This window comes from Mustela lutreola, chromosome 11 (assembly GCF_030435805.1).
Source record: "Mustela lutreola isolate mMusLut2 chromosome 11, mMusLut2.pri, whole genome shotgun sequence".
Taxonomy (NCBI): Eukaryota; Metazoa; Chordata; class Mammalia; order Carnivora; family Mustelidae; genus Mustela; species Mustela lutreola.
This window is the reverse complement of record NC_081300.1, coordinates 96916942-96932281: the sequence shown is the minus strand read 5'-3', so window position 1 is coordinate 96932281 and position 15340 is coordinate 96916942. Positions and strand designations below refer to the sequence as shown.

Here is a 15340-nt window from a genome sequence, read left to right as displayed (position 1 = left end):
GCACAGCCAGGACCAGAAGAACCTCTCAGCAGAACCCAGCCCACAGAACCATGAGCAAAGAAATTCAGTTACTGTTTTAAGCCACTAAGACCTAAAGTAAATTATTATGGAAAAAAATAACTTTTAAATTAACAATAGCCATCCACTTCCTGAACATCAGTTTCCATATTTACAGATGGAGACACATAAAGTCAGGAAAATGGACCCCCCCAGGGTCCCAGAATGATCTATGAATTTGCCACCCCTTTGCAACACAGTCAAGATTCCCTCTTCCTGGGGCACCTGGGTGGCTCAGTTGATAAGCACCTTCCTTCGGCTCAGGTCATGATTCCAGGGTCCTGGGATAGAGTCCCACATCAGATTCCCTGCTCAGCAGGGAGACTGCTTCTCCCTCTGCCCTTCCCACCACTTGTGCGTGCGCGCTCTCTCTCTCTCAAATAAATAAAATCTTAAAATAAATAAATCTAAAATAAAAAAGAAAAAAGAAGGAAAGAGCAGGCAGGCAGGTGATAGTCGAAGACCATGGTAAGGAGTTCAGATTATGTTCTAATGTAGCGTGAAGTCATCTGGGGTTTTTGTAGAAGAGATCTGATGTGAAATGACTCATGCTTTAAAAAGCTAACTCTGGTCCTCCTCTCTCATGGCTGAGAAGATATTGTGGAAGCTTCTGCAGTCATCCAGGTGTGGAATGACCCACAGGAGTCAACCAGGCTTCCCAGGGCCGGGATGTGGACGGATAGGAGGAAACAGAAGGACCAAGGCTGGCTCCTAGGTTTCTGGTTCATGCGATTAGGTTGGTGCTCATGCCAGTTTCCTGCAATAAGATAACCTGGGGCAGGAACAAGCTGCAGGACGGGAAGTCAAGAATTCCACCTTGGACATGCCAAGGCTCAGGTCAGAGCGGACTCCCCCAGGGGGCATGTGACTCGAATAGCAGGGTGAGCAGCAGAGAGGTCTGGGCTGGGGACAGACGTGGGTGGTCATCTCCAGAGGGGTAGGATTAAAAGCCATGGAACTGGTTATGATTGCATGGAGAGGAGAAAAGGGAGCTGGGATCAAGCCAGCGTGGGCCACTCTGGCCTCGAGAGGTGTAGAGGAAGAGCCAGGAAGGAGAACAGTCTGGACGAGGAGCAGAGCGGAGCCTGGGTTCGCCACCTCCTTAGCAACTTGCTTCCCAAAGCCTGTGGGCCAGCCGTCAGGGGCGACGGGCCCCCTGTGAATCGACACAGACACGTCCGCCCTTACCTTGGTGATCTCCACACAATTTCGGACACAGTGGACGCACATTTTGTCGATCTCACTCGCGTTGGGATGCAAGATGATCTCGGGAGCCGTCAGGATGGTATCCGTTTGAAACAAAGGAACGTTCCCAAGGATTAGAGAATTAAAAGACTGCAGATTCCTGGGAGGGGTTAATAAAAGAGACCCAGGGCTCCCTGGAGTGACGTACATCCAACACTCGAGGGAAACCGCTAGCATCACAAAAGCCACACGTGAAAACCTGCTGTGAGGAACAGCTCATGTCATAGCAGACAGTGTACACTGAGTTTCGTTATATACCCTTGTTTGGACCTACATTTCTAAATAGCTCATTTCTACTTTTGGGAAGTGGATTTCAGTTGGAAGACACTTTAACAGTGCTGACTTCCAGAAACTCTTCCACCTGGCTCGGAAAAATGGTCTTCATACAGGCTTTGTCTTCCCCCAGAAAGTCCCTCACGCTTGTAGCTTGCTCCGGGTCTTCTGGATGCAGCTCAAAGGTGGCCTCTGGAGGTCTTTTTGACCACCCAGTTAACACAGCTGCTCTGTTTTCTCCCAGGAACACTATTCTGCCTTATTTCTTTCATAGAAATCATGTTGGTTATGTCTGGTTCCTTGTGTTTTGTATCTCTCCTATGAAGATGGAGAAGCTCCAGAAGGATAGGGTCCAGTGCCTGGCACATGCAGGCTCTAAGAAACCTGTGAATGAATGAGTGGATGGATGGATGGATGGATGGGTGGATGGAAGGGTGGATGGGGAAGATGGATGGATGGATGGATGGATGGATGGATGGATAGTTGGATGGATGGCTCACATAGCATATTAGAAAGGGAAACATCACAGGAAGTGTCCTATATAAGGGGCTGCTACAGGAATCTAAGTTAGAAACAATTTAAAAAATAAAATGTGTAGAACACAGTTTTTTATAAACGATCAACTTAGTGAAATTTATCAAACTGGGTCCACCCCTGGGGATAAAAATATATTATATGTTTATAAAAAATTTAAAAAAAAAAAACTAGGTCCAGGAAGCAAGACAACCAAAGGTGCTTATTTTATTTATCAATGTCTTGTTCCAAAGTAGATTTTATCAGCTCACAAAAATAGCTGCAGTAAGAGACCCTAAAATCAGAGTGGGATAAAATATGAAAGAAAGGAAACTAATCACAGATGTTTAATGAAGTTATCACTGACCCAGATTCACATTCTAGCCCTTCTTCTCACTAGATGTGTGTGTGTGGCCTTAGGCAAGTCACCTATCCTCCCAACAGTCTGTGAAAAATGAGGAGGAGATTGTAGAGAGTGTAACATGAGCCTGGTGCACAGTAAGCTCCCATATGTGATAGATTTTAAATATATATATATATATATATATACCTAGAGCCAAGAATGAGACAATACAAACATAAGTACCTATAAACTTGCTGCATTTAGGCTACAAATTGGGCTCTGAGTTTCCCAGCAGCCAAGGAGAAAAGGGAAAGCTATGAAGTCAACAATTCACAGTACCCACACCATTTAAAAACAAAACAACAGAAAAATGACAGAGAAAAAAGAAAACTCCTTAAAAAAAAAAAAAAGACAGAAAGAAAACTTTTTCAGGAGACTAGGATCAGAAGGGATGCTAGAAAAATTTCTTCTGGGGTTCTTCACAAAGAAGGGGTTGCATGATGAAATGAATACCACCCTTGACAATATGGAGGTAAGAGTCCCAGTGTGATGTTCCCATCACACTGACTTAGGGTCATTCTAGGAAACCAAACTAGGAATTCCTAGAATGATCCTTAGTCAATGTGATGAAGCTCAGGCAGTGAGCTTTGAGCTGGTCTAGCTGAGGTGCTGAGCTGGGGGCTGAGAGCTCTAGAAGGGACAGGAGAGCCTTGCCTGGTGTGAGGTTGGTCCACGTAATAGACATTCAACACATATGTGATGGCCATCCCAGCCAAGGATTTGCTATAGACCATCAGGGAGAATAATCGGGTCATATGTCCTTCAGTTCAGCCTCTCTCAATACAGGGGAGGTTATCACCTAGGATTTGGGTAATATTGAGTGACAGGATGTATGTCTTTAGGATAGCTGAATAAGGGAAGGGAAATCATTTCCTTTTCAGAATGTCGAGGGGCCTAATAAGAATGAGAGCCAAATGGGAAAGTCACCCTTCCGTCCTGGGAGCGCCCTTCAACCAGAAAGTGGACTTACTGTCCAGATTATTTCTTCTCTGCATTTTATGACTCTGCCTCCAACTATTCATATATGTAAATTATTTTAATCTATGCCCCCCATCTTTAAAACAGGCAACAAGATTAACTTACTTCAGGATGAGCTTCGTCAAGACCTCATAAATTTTACGTTCCCAGTATTCGTAATAGGAGCCCAGCTTGGGAGCCTTGCCTGTGTTGGTGTGGATGACCAGACCCTCGACTTTGGTCAGTAGAGGCCCAATGGCAAGATACCACCTGACCATGTGATCCACATCTTTGGCCCTTTCCCTTTCGATGTGCTCAAAGAACTCCTTCACGCCTGTAGAGGAAGACATCGGTTACCATTCTTCGTGAATGCAGGAAAGGACATTACTCCCAAAGCAATCCAAATATCAGCTATATCTCTTAGAAACCAGGGAGGGAGACAAACCATAAGAGATTCTTAATCTCAGGGGACAAACTGAGGGTTGCTGGGGGCGGGGGGGGATGTGGTAGTTGGGTGATGGACATTGGCATGGAGGGATGCGGTGTGTGCTATGGTGAGTGTTGTGAATTCTGTAAGCCTGATGAAGCACAGACCTGTACTCCTGAAACAAATAATACATTATATGTTAATTTTTTAAAAAAATACAAAACCAGCCTCTAACCTAGACTGAAAGAAAATAAGTCAATACCAAAAGTTAAGACATGCCCTAATCAAAAAACAAACGACAACTCGGGAATGCCCACTGTGCCTGCTAAAGCATACTCCATACATAAGAGGGCTTTTAGATCTTCGCGCAACCTTGCTTTTCTTTAATTGCTTTTTGACTTGTCTAAGACCTTGTAAAAGACCTTGTTTAAACAAGTAAATGTCAGCCCATAAGAACACACTCTACTTTACTGTTACAAAGTTATTGACAAAAATACTCCTGATTGTCACAGACCCCAGAATTTGAAAACTGTCTAAGCAACATAGAAAACATGGCAAAAAGAATTACTCATGATCCTTTCAAGTAAGTGACTGAGATCTTTGGGAATGGTTTTGTTCCATTTGTGGAACAAGTGTGTGTGTGTGTGTGTGTGTGTGTGTGTGTGTGCACGTGTGCAATCATAACCAACAGTTGGGGGTATTTTTTCCATTTCTTCTGTTATCAGAGAAACAAGAAATCATATCTACCTGGAAGATCTTCCTCATTTTTGGGTGCTGGATATTTAAAGAGGTTTATAGACTCTATTAACATAAGCCTGTTAGAAATGTCATCTGCATTCTTATGAATTTGGTGGACAAGGGATTCAAATTTCCCAATGGCCTGTTTGCACCGAGTTATGTAGTCAGCAATACCTTTGGGGGAAAAAGAAAGAGAAAGGAGAAAAAAAAAAAGATATTTCGCTTTCAAACTCTTTCTTTCCATACCCTGCCCACCAACATCTGGGAGGTTAATACCGGCATCTGGTCACAGGAAAGACCCTGCTCATCTCATCCCCTTGGGTCTTGGTGGGGGCTAATATCCCCTTAGCACTCTTAGGGATGAGGACAAGGACCCCTGTACTCAGAATCCACCAGGGATGCCTGGGGGGCTCGGTTGGTGAAACGTCCACCTTTGGCTCAGGTCATGATCCCAGGGTCCTGAGATCAAGCCCCACGTTGGGCTCCCTGCTCAGCGGGGAGACTGTTTCTTCCTCTCCCTTGCCACTGTTTTGCACTCTCTCTTAAATAAATAAATAAAATAAAATAAAAAAAGGAATCAATCAAATGATACATTTTCTCGGTTCAGATTTTAGCTAATCATCACCTAGAGCAGGAGAGGTAGTGAGGAGAAAGAGAAGGTTCAACTCCGTTGTCTTCCCACTGCTATGGAAACACGAACCTTCCACTCTACCCTACTCTGCTTCCAGTCTCTTCTGGCCTGTTGCTTGGAAAAGTAGCCAGTAATGACATGAATTGTAAACCTGGACATTTTTCACAAAGCAATCCAAACATCAGCTGTATCTCTTGGAAACCAGGGATGGAGACAAACCATAAGAGACTCTTAATCTCGGGGAACAAACTGAGGGTTGCTGGAGAGGAGGGGGGTGGGAGGGATGGGGTGGCTGGGGGATGGCCATTGGCATGGAGGGATGCCAGGCAGTGGTTTAAGCATGTCACTGTCATCAAGTGTTTACAACAATCCCGTGAACTGGGTACTAAGATGATGCTGACCTTACAGATAAGGACACTGGGCCTCCACAAAGTTCAGTCACAAGGGTAGAGCTGGACTTTTAACCCAGGGGGTTTAACTCGGCAGCCCAAGTCCAAATATGCATGTTCTCCATTCAGAGAAGGGAAGAAGAGAACGAAATGACAAGGAGAAGAGGGGAGAATATTTGAAAAGAAGGGGAAAAAAGAAGAGCAAAAATGCCTTGCTTATTTAAAAAAGCAAAGAGCACATGCTTTAATGAGCAATGGGTGTTGTACCCAAATAATGAATCATGGAACACTACATCAAAAACTGTACTGTATGGTGTATATACTGATGGTGACTAACATAATAAAAAAATAAAACAAAAATAAAATTAAATTTAAAAAGAAAGGGAGGGCGCCTGGGTGGCTCAGTCAGTTAAGCACCTGCCTTCGGCTCAGGTCATGAACCCAGGGTCCTGAGATTGAGCCCCACACCAGGCTCTCTGCTTGCAGAGAGCCTGTTTCTCCCTTTCCCTCTGCCATGGAGAGAAGCCAACCAGCTAGGGACCTTGGGACCCAAAGAATGAGTTCCTTTTCCTTCTATATCTCAGACTTAGAGATTAAGAAACTGGCAACCCTGGGGTAGGGAGAGGGCGGTTGGGTTATGGACATTGGGGAGGGTATGTGCTATGGTGAGTGCTGTGAAGTATGTAAGCCTGAGGATTCACAGACCTGTACCCCTGGGGCAAATAATACATTATATGTTAATAAAAATAATTTTAAAAAAAGAAACTGGCAACATATAAATGCTAAAGCCCCCAAAATTGTGTTCTGTCTAGCCAAAAGAAAGGAACATCCTGACAAGACAGAAAATTTTACAAAGTAACTGCTCTACTCTAGCCAAACGCCACAGAAAAAACTGTGACCTCACCCAAACCCTTGCCAATAAGGACCAGTTGGGGGCCTAGATGTCCACATTCATACTACTGTGATGAGGCACCCTGATCCCTCTACCAGAGAAGGCCATGGAGGTAAAAGGGACCATGTACAAAAAATTGTATGTCTATAAACTAGCAACAAACAAGTAGACACCAAAATTAAAAACACAGTATCATTTACAACCATTCATCAAAGATAAAATACTTGAGCATAAATCTAACAAAACATGTACAAAACTTGTATGTTGAAAACTAAACAGTGCTAATGAAAGAAATAAAAAATGTAAATAAATGGAAAGATATACCATGTTCATGGATTGCAAAGCTCAACAGAGTTCAGATATCAATTTTCCTTAAATTGATATATATAGCTAACATAATTCCCATCAAAATCCCAGTAAGCATTTTTTGGTAAATATAAACAAGATTATTCTAAAATTTATATGGAAAATCAAAGGAACTGGAACAGCCAAAACAATTTTCCTGAGGAAAAAAATGGGAAGAATCAATCTAGCCAATTTCCAGACTTAACCTATATCTATAGTAATCAAGACTGTGATACTGGCAGAGGAACAGACACATAGATCAATGGAAAAGAATAAAGAACCCAGAAAGAGACCCATACAAATATGCCCAGCTGGTTTTCTACACAGATGCAAATTCAATTTAATGGAAAAAGTTAGCCTTCTCAATTAATGATTAGACATCCATCATCAAGAAGTAAGAGGAGGGGGGCACCTGGGTGGCTCAGTGAGTTAAAGCCTCTGCCTTCAGCTCAGGTCATGATCTCAGGGTCCTGGGATAGAGCCCCGCATCGGGCTCTCTGCTCAGCGGAGAGCCTGCTTCCTCCTCTCTCTCTGCCTGCCTCTCTGCCTACTTGGGATCTCTGTCAAATAAATAAAATCTTTAAAAAAAAATGAGGAGGAGGAAGGGGAAGAAGAGGAGGAAGAAGGAAGAGAAATAAACTTCAACTACAGTCTCACACTTTGAACAAAAAAATTAACCAAGATTGATCACAAACTTAACTGTAAAATACAAAATTATAACAACTTTAAGAAAAATAGGAGAAAGTCTTTGGGATGCATATCAGGCAAAAAGAATCCTTACACTTGACACCAAAAGCATGATCCATAAAAGGGAAACTTGATTAATTGGGATTCTCAAACTTTTAAACTTTCAGTCTATAAAAGATGCTACTAGGACTATGAAAACACAAGTTATGGAGTAGGAGAAAATATTTGCAAACCACATATCCAACAAGGGGCTAGTATGTAAATATATAAAGAACTCTCAAAACTCACAATGCAAAAGCAAACAGTATCATCAGAAGACATAGAACGACATTTCACTGAAGATGATACACGGATGGCAAACCAACACGAGACAATGCTCAACATCATTAACCAATCCAGAAATGCAAATCAAAACCATAATGAGACCATTACATAGCTACACAATGATTATAATAAAAAAAAAATAGTGACAATACCAAAATGCTGGCCAAGACCCAGAAAAAAAATGGAACATATATTGTTGATGGAAATGCAAAATGGCACAGCCACTGCGGAAAACACCATGGCAATTGATAACAGTAATTATAATAAAGACTAAACATGCAAGCAGCATAGGACCCAGAAATTGCACTCCTGAGCATTTGTCCCAGAGAAATGAAACTCGTGTTCATGTAAAGCCTCACACACAAATATTTTTCTAGCACAAATGTTTATTCATCATAGCCAAACCTGGAAACGACCCAGGTGTCCTTCAACAGGTGAATGGCTTAATTAGGGCACATTGAGACCATGGGATTCCAGCCGCCAAAGAAACACACTACCGGTACACGTAACAGCTTGGACAACCTTCCAGGGAATTATGCTAACAGAGAAAAGTCAACCCAAAAAGGTTACATGCGATTTCATTTATGGAACACTCTTGAAATGACAAAATGATGGACGTGGAGAGCAGATTCGTGGTTGTAAGGGTTGTGGCTGGGAAAGAGTGTGAAGTGCATAGGACTTTAGAACAGCAACATGAGGGGCACCTTGGTGGCTCAGTGGGATAAACCTCTGCCTTTAGCTCAGGTCATGATCTCAGGGTCCTGGGATCAAGCCCTGCATCGGGCTCTCTGCTCAATGGAGAGCTTGCTTCCCCCGCCTGTCTCTCTGCCTGCTTGTGATCTCTGTCCACCAAATAGATAAAATCTTTTAAAAAAAATTTATTTATTTATTTGACAGACAGAGATCACAAGTAGGCAGAGAGGCAGACAGAGAGAGAGGGGGAAGCAGGCTCTCCACTGAGCAGAGAGCCCCATGCGGGGCTCGATCCCAGGTCCCTGAGATCATGACCTGAGTTGAAAGCAGAGGCTTTAACCCACTGAGCCACCCAGATGCCCCAATAAATAAATCTTTTTTAAAAGGGGGGAGGAGGTAACATGAGTTCTCACTGCAGTGCGGAAACACGCCACACCTCGCTTGTATCGGTGTCAACAGGTCTGGAGTGTGAGCTGTACAACAGTTTTGTTGAATCTACCGTGGGGAGAGCACCGAGTAAAACATTCACAGCACCTCTCTGTGTTAATTCTTACAACTGGGAGTGAATCCACAAATTATTTCAAAATTAGAATTTCAATATTAGCAAAAGATAGAAAGATGTTGGGGAAAAAAATTAAAAAGTCACTTTATGTTTGGAGGACAAAGTATCGGGTCAGCCGGTTGTCCAAACGACATCCGTCTCATCTTCAGCCCCAACTAAAGCCTTGAGATTAAGTCTAAGTTCTACCAAGTATAAATGATTCATGTTTGAAACTCAGGTGTCAGCGACATCTACCTACACACAAGAAGTATAATTCAACGAAAGTGATCTTAAATTATTTTTGCATCCCGAAGTCTACAAGGTAATAAACAGATGAATTGTGTTACCTAGTGAGCTCCAATTTAGTCTTTTATATCCAGACCTAAACACTCTCATTAATTCCTGGGAATGATCGTCGAGAAGGAGAGACTCTGCCTCATTTAACGTTCCTATGAGCTTGTGATGGTGGTCCAGCATCCGTTGTATTCCTTCCGTGTACCTGTGCGTCACAGGAAAGTCACTGATACGAGCATGTACAATGGAGCTCATAAAAACCGTAACATTTTAAATAGGTTACAAAAACACCATTAACTAGGCTAAAGCTTTGTTTTCTTTTTCCTTTTTTTTTTTTTTAGCAGACTCCCCAGCCAGCATGGAGCCCAATGTGGGGCTCAAACTCACAACCTTGTGATTGAGACCTGAGCCAAGACCACGAGTCAGACACTTGACCACTGAGCCACCCAAGCGCCCCTAGGCTAAAGCTTTGATCGAGAGATGTGTAGCAATTGAAAACAATGCTGGTCTTCCCACTAACTTTCTTTTCTGGAAAATATTGGTTATTTTTCATTAGAAACTGTTATTTATGTTAACAAGGAATGGGTTTGTTATCATTACTTTTAGAGGAATGGATGAATACCGTTTAAACATTGCTTAGTTGAATGAATACAGTTTAAACATTTCTAATCCTGGTGGCAATAAAATGCAGAAAAAAAGAAAGCAAGAGAGGGTGAGTTTTGCATAAATCTTTAAGAATGTCTAAAGGGGTTCTGAGATCAAGAAGCTTACTATTGATTTAAAAGAAGAATCTTTTTTACCTAAGAAATTTGTCCTCCTGGAGAGCAACATTTCTTGCTAATTCAGGGACAGAGAATCCTAGCTGTTCCAAGTACTTCGTTTCGTTAATAATCTCCTTGAGAGCCGGTGAAAAATTAATTGCAAACATGGCTCCCTTTTCCAAGTTGGCCGTCTCGTCAGCAATGGAAGAGGTCTGTGGAAGAGAGGTCTCACGAGCATGGCGAGGGCGGTCCGAGAAGGAGCCCGCACAGCCCAGGGCACACGTACATTTGGAGAGAGATCGGCGAAGGGCCCTGGATGGGGCCAGGCGGGGGAGCCGGCTGGAGCCAGTTCGGATCCGTGTTTTGTTCAGCGAACAGTGTTCGATTTAAAGAATTTTAAGAATTCGATTTAGTCGCTCACTTTCCCAGACTGGTCAACTGCATGTAAATATCCAGAATCCTGGCTTCCCTGCCGGCCCCATCTGGGCCTCTGCACTCGGTTTGCTCCCTGCTGCAGGATTTCGCAGACCACAGTCCTAAAGCCGCCTGGCCCAGGTCTCTCCTGCCCTTCCTCACCTCCAGCCCCGCCACGAGGATCTCTTCACTGAGCACCTGCCGTCTATCAGAGGCTCTGTAGAGCTCAAGTGCCGTGGACAAGGGCGAATCATGGGAAATGGCCTTTTTCTGCAGGTCAACGGACAACTACTTCGTACAGAGTTCGACTAGTGCTTCATGTGTTGGTATCACTTGCTCTGACTCATTTTACAAATGGGGAAACTGAGGCTTGGAGTTCAGCCGCTCGCCCACAGGGTGAGCAGGGTTGCCGGATTCCGGCACATTTCCTCACCACGACAGGATGCTGCCTCCGTCTCCTCCCCTGGCAGCCTGGCCCCTTCTTTGCCTTGGATTTTGGAAACACCTGTCCACACACCGAACCTCAAGAAAATGGCAGACGCCATCATCTGCCCCCAGCGCCCTAACCTGGGCAAGGACCCGGAAATACGCACCTTAGTGAGCAGGCTCTTCTTCATAAGAGTCGGCAGGACCAGCTCTGTGGTCTCCCTCCACTGCTCATACTTCCTGTCCTCATAGTCCTTCATGGTCCTCCCCACTTCCAAGTACTTCTGTTTTACCTGTCAAGGAACTCGGGCAATTATCAGTTTGCCCTTGGAAATAACACTCTTCATTCTCTCTCTCTCTCTCTCTCTCTCTCTCCCCGCCCCCCTTTAAAAACAAAGTAATCTGTGAGCACATTTTGCAAAAGGAAGCACAGAAATTTTCACAAATTTTGGAGGGTGTGTTTAAGACGATACAACTTGAAATCCATGCCAACTAGCAGAGATCAGCAGACTCCAGCCCGTGGGCTGCCTTGGGTGCAGCCCGAGCAGAGAACAGCTTTTAACATTTTTAAAGGATTAGCAGGAACCCAAAAAGAATGACAGTGCTTTGCGATGTGTGAAAAGCACAGGAAATTAGAGTTTTGGCGATGGTACACCAAGTTTTGTAAGAACGCAGCCATGCCTGTTCCTTGTACCCCTCTCCATGGCTGCTTTCTTGCTACACCACGGCAGGGTATGACCTGCAAATGCCTAAAACATTTACTCTCCCAACCTTCGAGCAAATGGTTTCTCAACCCTGGTGATGTAACATACAAACGCCCACAGGCGGGGGAGGGACAGTATTATCAGAAAGATGGTCCTCCTCCGGAAAAGCTGGAGATCAAGTTCAGGGAGAAGCCCTTGTGCCTGGTTACCTAAAAGATGCCTGTACAGATTAAGAAACCAAAGATACAGAGGGATGGAATCCAAGATCTATAAAGAACTCCTCAAATGCAACACCCAAAAAACAGATGATCATGTCCAAAAATAGGCAGGAGACATGAGCAGACACTTCTCCAAAGAAGACATACAAATGGCTAACAGACACATGGAAAAATGGTCATCATCATTAGGCATCAGGGAGATTCAAATCAAAACCACACTGAGATACCAACTTACACCAGTCAGAATGGCCAAAATTAACAAGACAGGAAACAGCGTGTGTTGGCGAGGAGGTGGAGAAAGGGGAGCCGTCCTACACTGTTGGTGGGGATGCAAGTTGGTGCGGCCACTTTGGAGGACAGTGTGGAGATTCCTTAAGAAATTAAGAAAAGAGCTTCCCTATGACCCTGCAATGGCACTACTAGGTATTTACCCCAAAGACACAGATGTAGTAAAAAGAAGGGCCATCTGTACCCCAATGTTCATAGCAGCAATGGCCAATCGCCAAACTGTGGAAAGAACCAAGATGAATGGATAAAGATGTAGTCCATAGGGGCGCCTGGGTGGCTCAGTGGGTTAAAGCCTCTGCCTTTGGCTCGGGGTCATGATCCCAGAGTCCTGGGATTGAGCCCTGCATCAGGCTCTCTGCTCAGCGGGAGCCTGCTTCCTCCTCTCTCTCTCTGCCTGCCTCTCTGCCTACTTGTGATCTCTCTCTGTCAAACTAATACATTTTTTTTTAATCTTAAAAAAAAAAAAAAAAAGATGTGGTCCATATACACAGTGGAGTATTGTGCCTCCATCAGAAAGGATGAACACCCAACTTTTGTAGCAACACGGATAGGACTGGAGGAGATTATGCTGAGTGAAATCATTCAAGCAGAGAGAATCAATTATCATATGGTTTCGCTTACTTGTGGAGCATAAGGAATAACACGGGAGACATTAGAAGGAAAGGAAAAGTGAATTGGGGGAAATCAGAGGGAGAGACGAACCACGAGAGACTGTGGACTCTGAGAAACAAACTGAGGGTTTTGGAGGGGAGAGGGTGGTGGGATTAGGATGGGCGAGCCTTAAATGGGTCTTAGGGAGGGCACAGATTGCCTAGAGCACTGGCTGTGGTGCATCAACAATGCATCTTGGAACAGTGAAAAAATAAATTTTTTAAAAAATAGTATGATGCCAAAGATAAAAAACACAAAATGTAGTTTTAAACCTGATCCTGAAATCAGAGACCACAGGAAAGACCTTCTCAGTGGGAGGCTTGGACATGCCCCTTCCGCGGGCAGCCCTCCCTTGTCGCTGAAATACTCGAGGGGACGACCCCGGCCAAAGTGACACACCTCTCTTCCTCCCTCACTGTCCAGGATCTCCTCCACCTCCTGGAACCTGAGGATGGTGTGCTTGATCCGAAAGAACAGGGACCGTTCCCAGTAGATCGCACCTGCTACTGGAGGGTGATTCTTGTACAGCGGGGGGTTGTCCAGGTTCTGAACAAAGAGCTTGTTAACGATGTCGATCTGAAAAGCAATCAGAGGCACTCTGTCCGTGGTACGCCTCGGCACGTGCGCCAGGAAGACTGAACTGGGTCTTGAAACCAACAAACGCTCGAGCATCAGACATCGAATGAGATACAGAATCATGCTTTTGGCTGATTATTTACACTTTTTTTCTTACACCCCAGCAGGTTTTTCCCTTTGGTTTAACATAGGCAGTGCTCCAAATTGCCTTATGACTGCAGACCATGCACAATCATGTCACTGACTTAATAGATTTTTTTTTAAAGATTTTATCTATTTATTTGACAGAGATCACAAGCAGGCAGAGAGGCAGAGAGAAGCAAGCTCCCCACTGAGCAGAGAACCCGATGTGGGGCTCGATCCCAGAATGCTAGGATCATGACCTGAACCAAAGGCAGAGGTTAACCCACTGAGCCACCCAGGCGCCCCAGATATCCTGAGATCTGTTCTAGGCAGGACCAGCAGCCAGGCCTACACAGTGTGTGTGTGCTTATGTACACATGCATGTGCACCCATACACACACACACCACTGAGATTTTATAACTATTTTATTTTTTTAATTACATAAAATACATATAACGTAAAATTTACCATCTTTCAGTGCTCCTGGGTGGCTCAGTGGGTTAAGCCCCTGCCTTCAGCTCAGGTCATGATCCCAGGGTCCTGGGATCGAGCCCCGCATCGGCTCTCGGCTCAGTGGGGAGCCTGCTTCCCCCTCTCTCTGCCTGCCTCTCTGCCTATCTACTTATGATCTCTCTCTCTGTATCAAATAAATAAAAACTTTTAAAAATTAAAAAAAAATTTACCATCTTTCAGTGCCTTTCGGCAGCATTAAGCCCATTCACACCTTCGTATCACCACCACCACTTGGCTCAGAACGGTTTCATCCGTCCCAGAGACTCCCGTCCCCACGAAACACTGACTCCCCACCCTCTACCTCCAACCCCCGGCACTCACCCCTCTCCCTTCCATCTCCTGAATTTAACTCCTCTGTGTACCTCATGCAAGTGGAACCAAAGAGAGACTGAGCTTTTCTGACTTCAGAAATGTTCGGCCTCAACCCTGGAGCAGCAGGTGCCACAAGGTCCTTCCTTTAAGGCTGAGTCTTACTCCATCGCATGGAGAGACCACATTTTGTGTACCCATTCCTCTATCAGTAGACTCCCGGGCTGTTTGCACATTCTGGCCCGTGTGCCTAGTGCCGTGTGCGATACCTCTTCAAGACCCTGTTTTCGCTTCTTGAGGGTCTATGCCCAGAAGTAGAATTGGGGGACCACATGGTCTGGACCCGCTTTTTAAAAGCAGCAGCTCCACACTCTCATGTGGGTAATTAGAGGTGGGAGACACAATAGTAACCCCCCAGCAATGGTCCCGATCCCCAGAATCTATGAATATATTACGTGACAAAGGGAACTCAAAGTTGCCAAGCAGCTGACCTTATAAGGGTGATGACCCCAGATTAGCTGGGTGGGCCCGAGGGACCCACAAGGGCCCTTAAAAGAGGAAGAGGAAGGCAAAGCAGAGAGTCAGAGCGATGGACACGGGACTGGCCATCGCTGGCTTTGAAGACGGAAGGGAGCCACGAACCTCTAAAAGCTGGGGATGGGGGGGGGGGACCGAACAAGGAAATGGATTCTCCCTAGAGACTCCAGAAAGGAACCCAGCCCTGCTGACCCTTGGATTTCAACCCGATGAGACCAGGGCCGATTCCGGACCTTCAAGATCGTGTGTCAGGTAGCAAATCGGCGTGGTTCAAAGTCACCACGTTTGTAGCCCCTTGTTCCGGCAGCAAGAGGAAGAGACACGTTTGGAGACCCCCTCACTCTTTTATGTCACACCACCTGATTACACCACATGGTCTCATTTTGTCCTCTGAATAAGATCCTTTATCC

The 15340-nt window shown here is 44.8% G+C and overlaps 1 protein-coding gene across 6 annotated transcripts in view; it reads right to left on the bottom strand.

Annotated features, from left to right (window-relative positions):
- The window catches only part of DNAH10 (dynein axonemal heavy chain 10), a 135404-nt gene that overhangs the window by 93255 nt on the left and 26809 nt on the right, over positions 1–15340 (bottom strand). For 5 of the 6 annotated variants that reach the window (XM_059139680.1, XM_059139679.1, XM_059139678.1 and 2 more), the window contains 7 exons: positions 13271–13447; positions 11178–11303; positions 10210–10382; positions 9463–9614; positions 4623–4787; positions 3575–3782; positions 1246–1402 (listed from right to left, as the gene is read on the bottom strand). In XM_059139680.1, coding sequence (XP_058995663.1) covers positions 1246–1402; positions 3575–3782; positions 4623–4787; positions 9463–9614; positions 10210–10382; positions 11178–11303; positions 13271–13447 — 1158 coding nt within the window. Of the gene's footprint in view, positions 1–1245; positions 1403–3574; positions 3783–4622; positions 4788–9462; positions 9615–10209; positions 10383–11177; positions 11304–13270; positions 13448–15340 lie in introns of those variants that run through there. The other variant, XM_059139683.1, reaches the window with a different exon arrangement.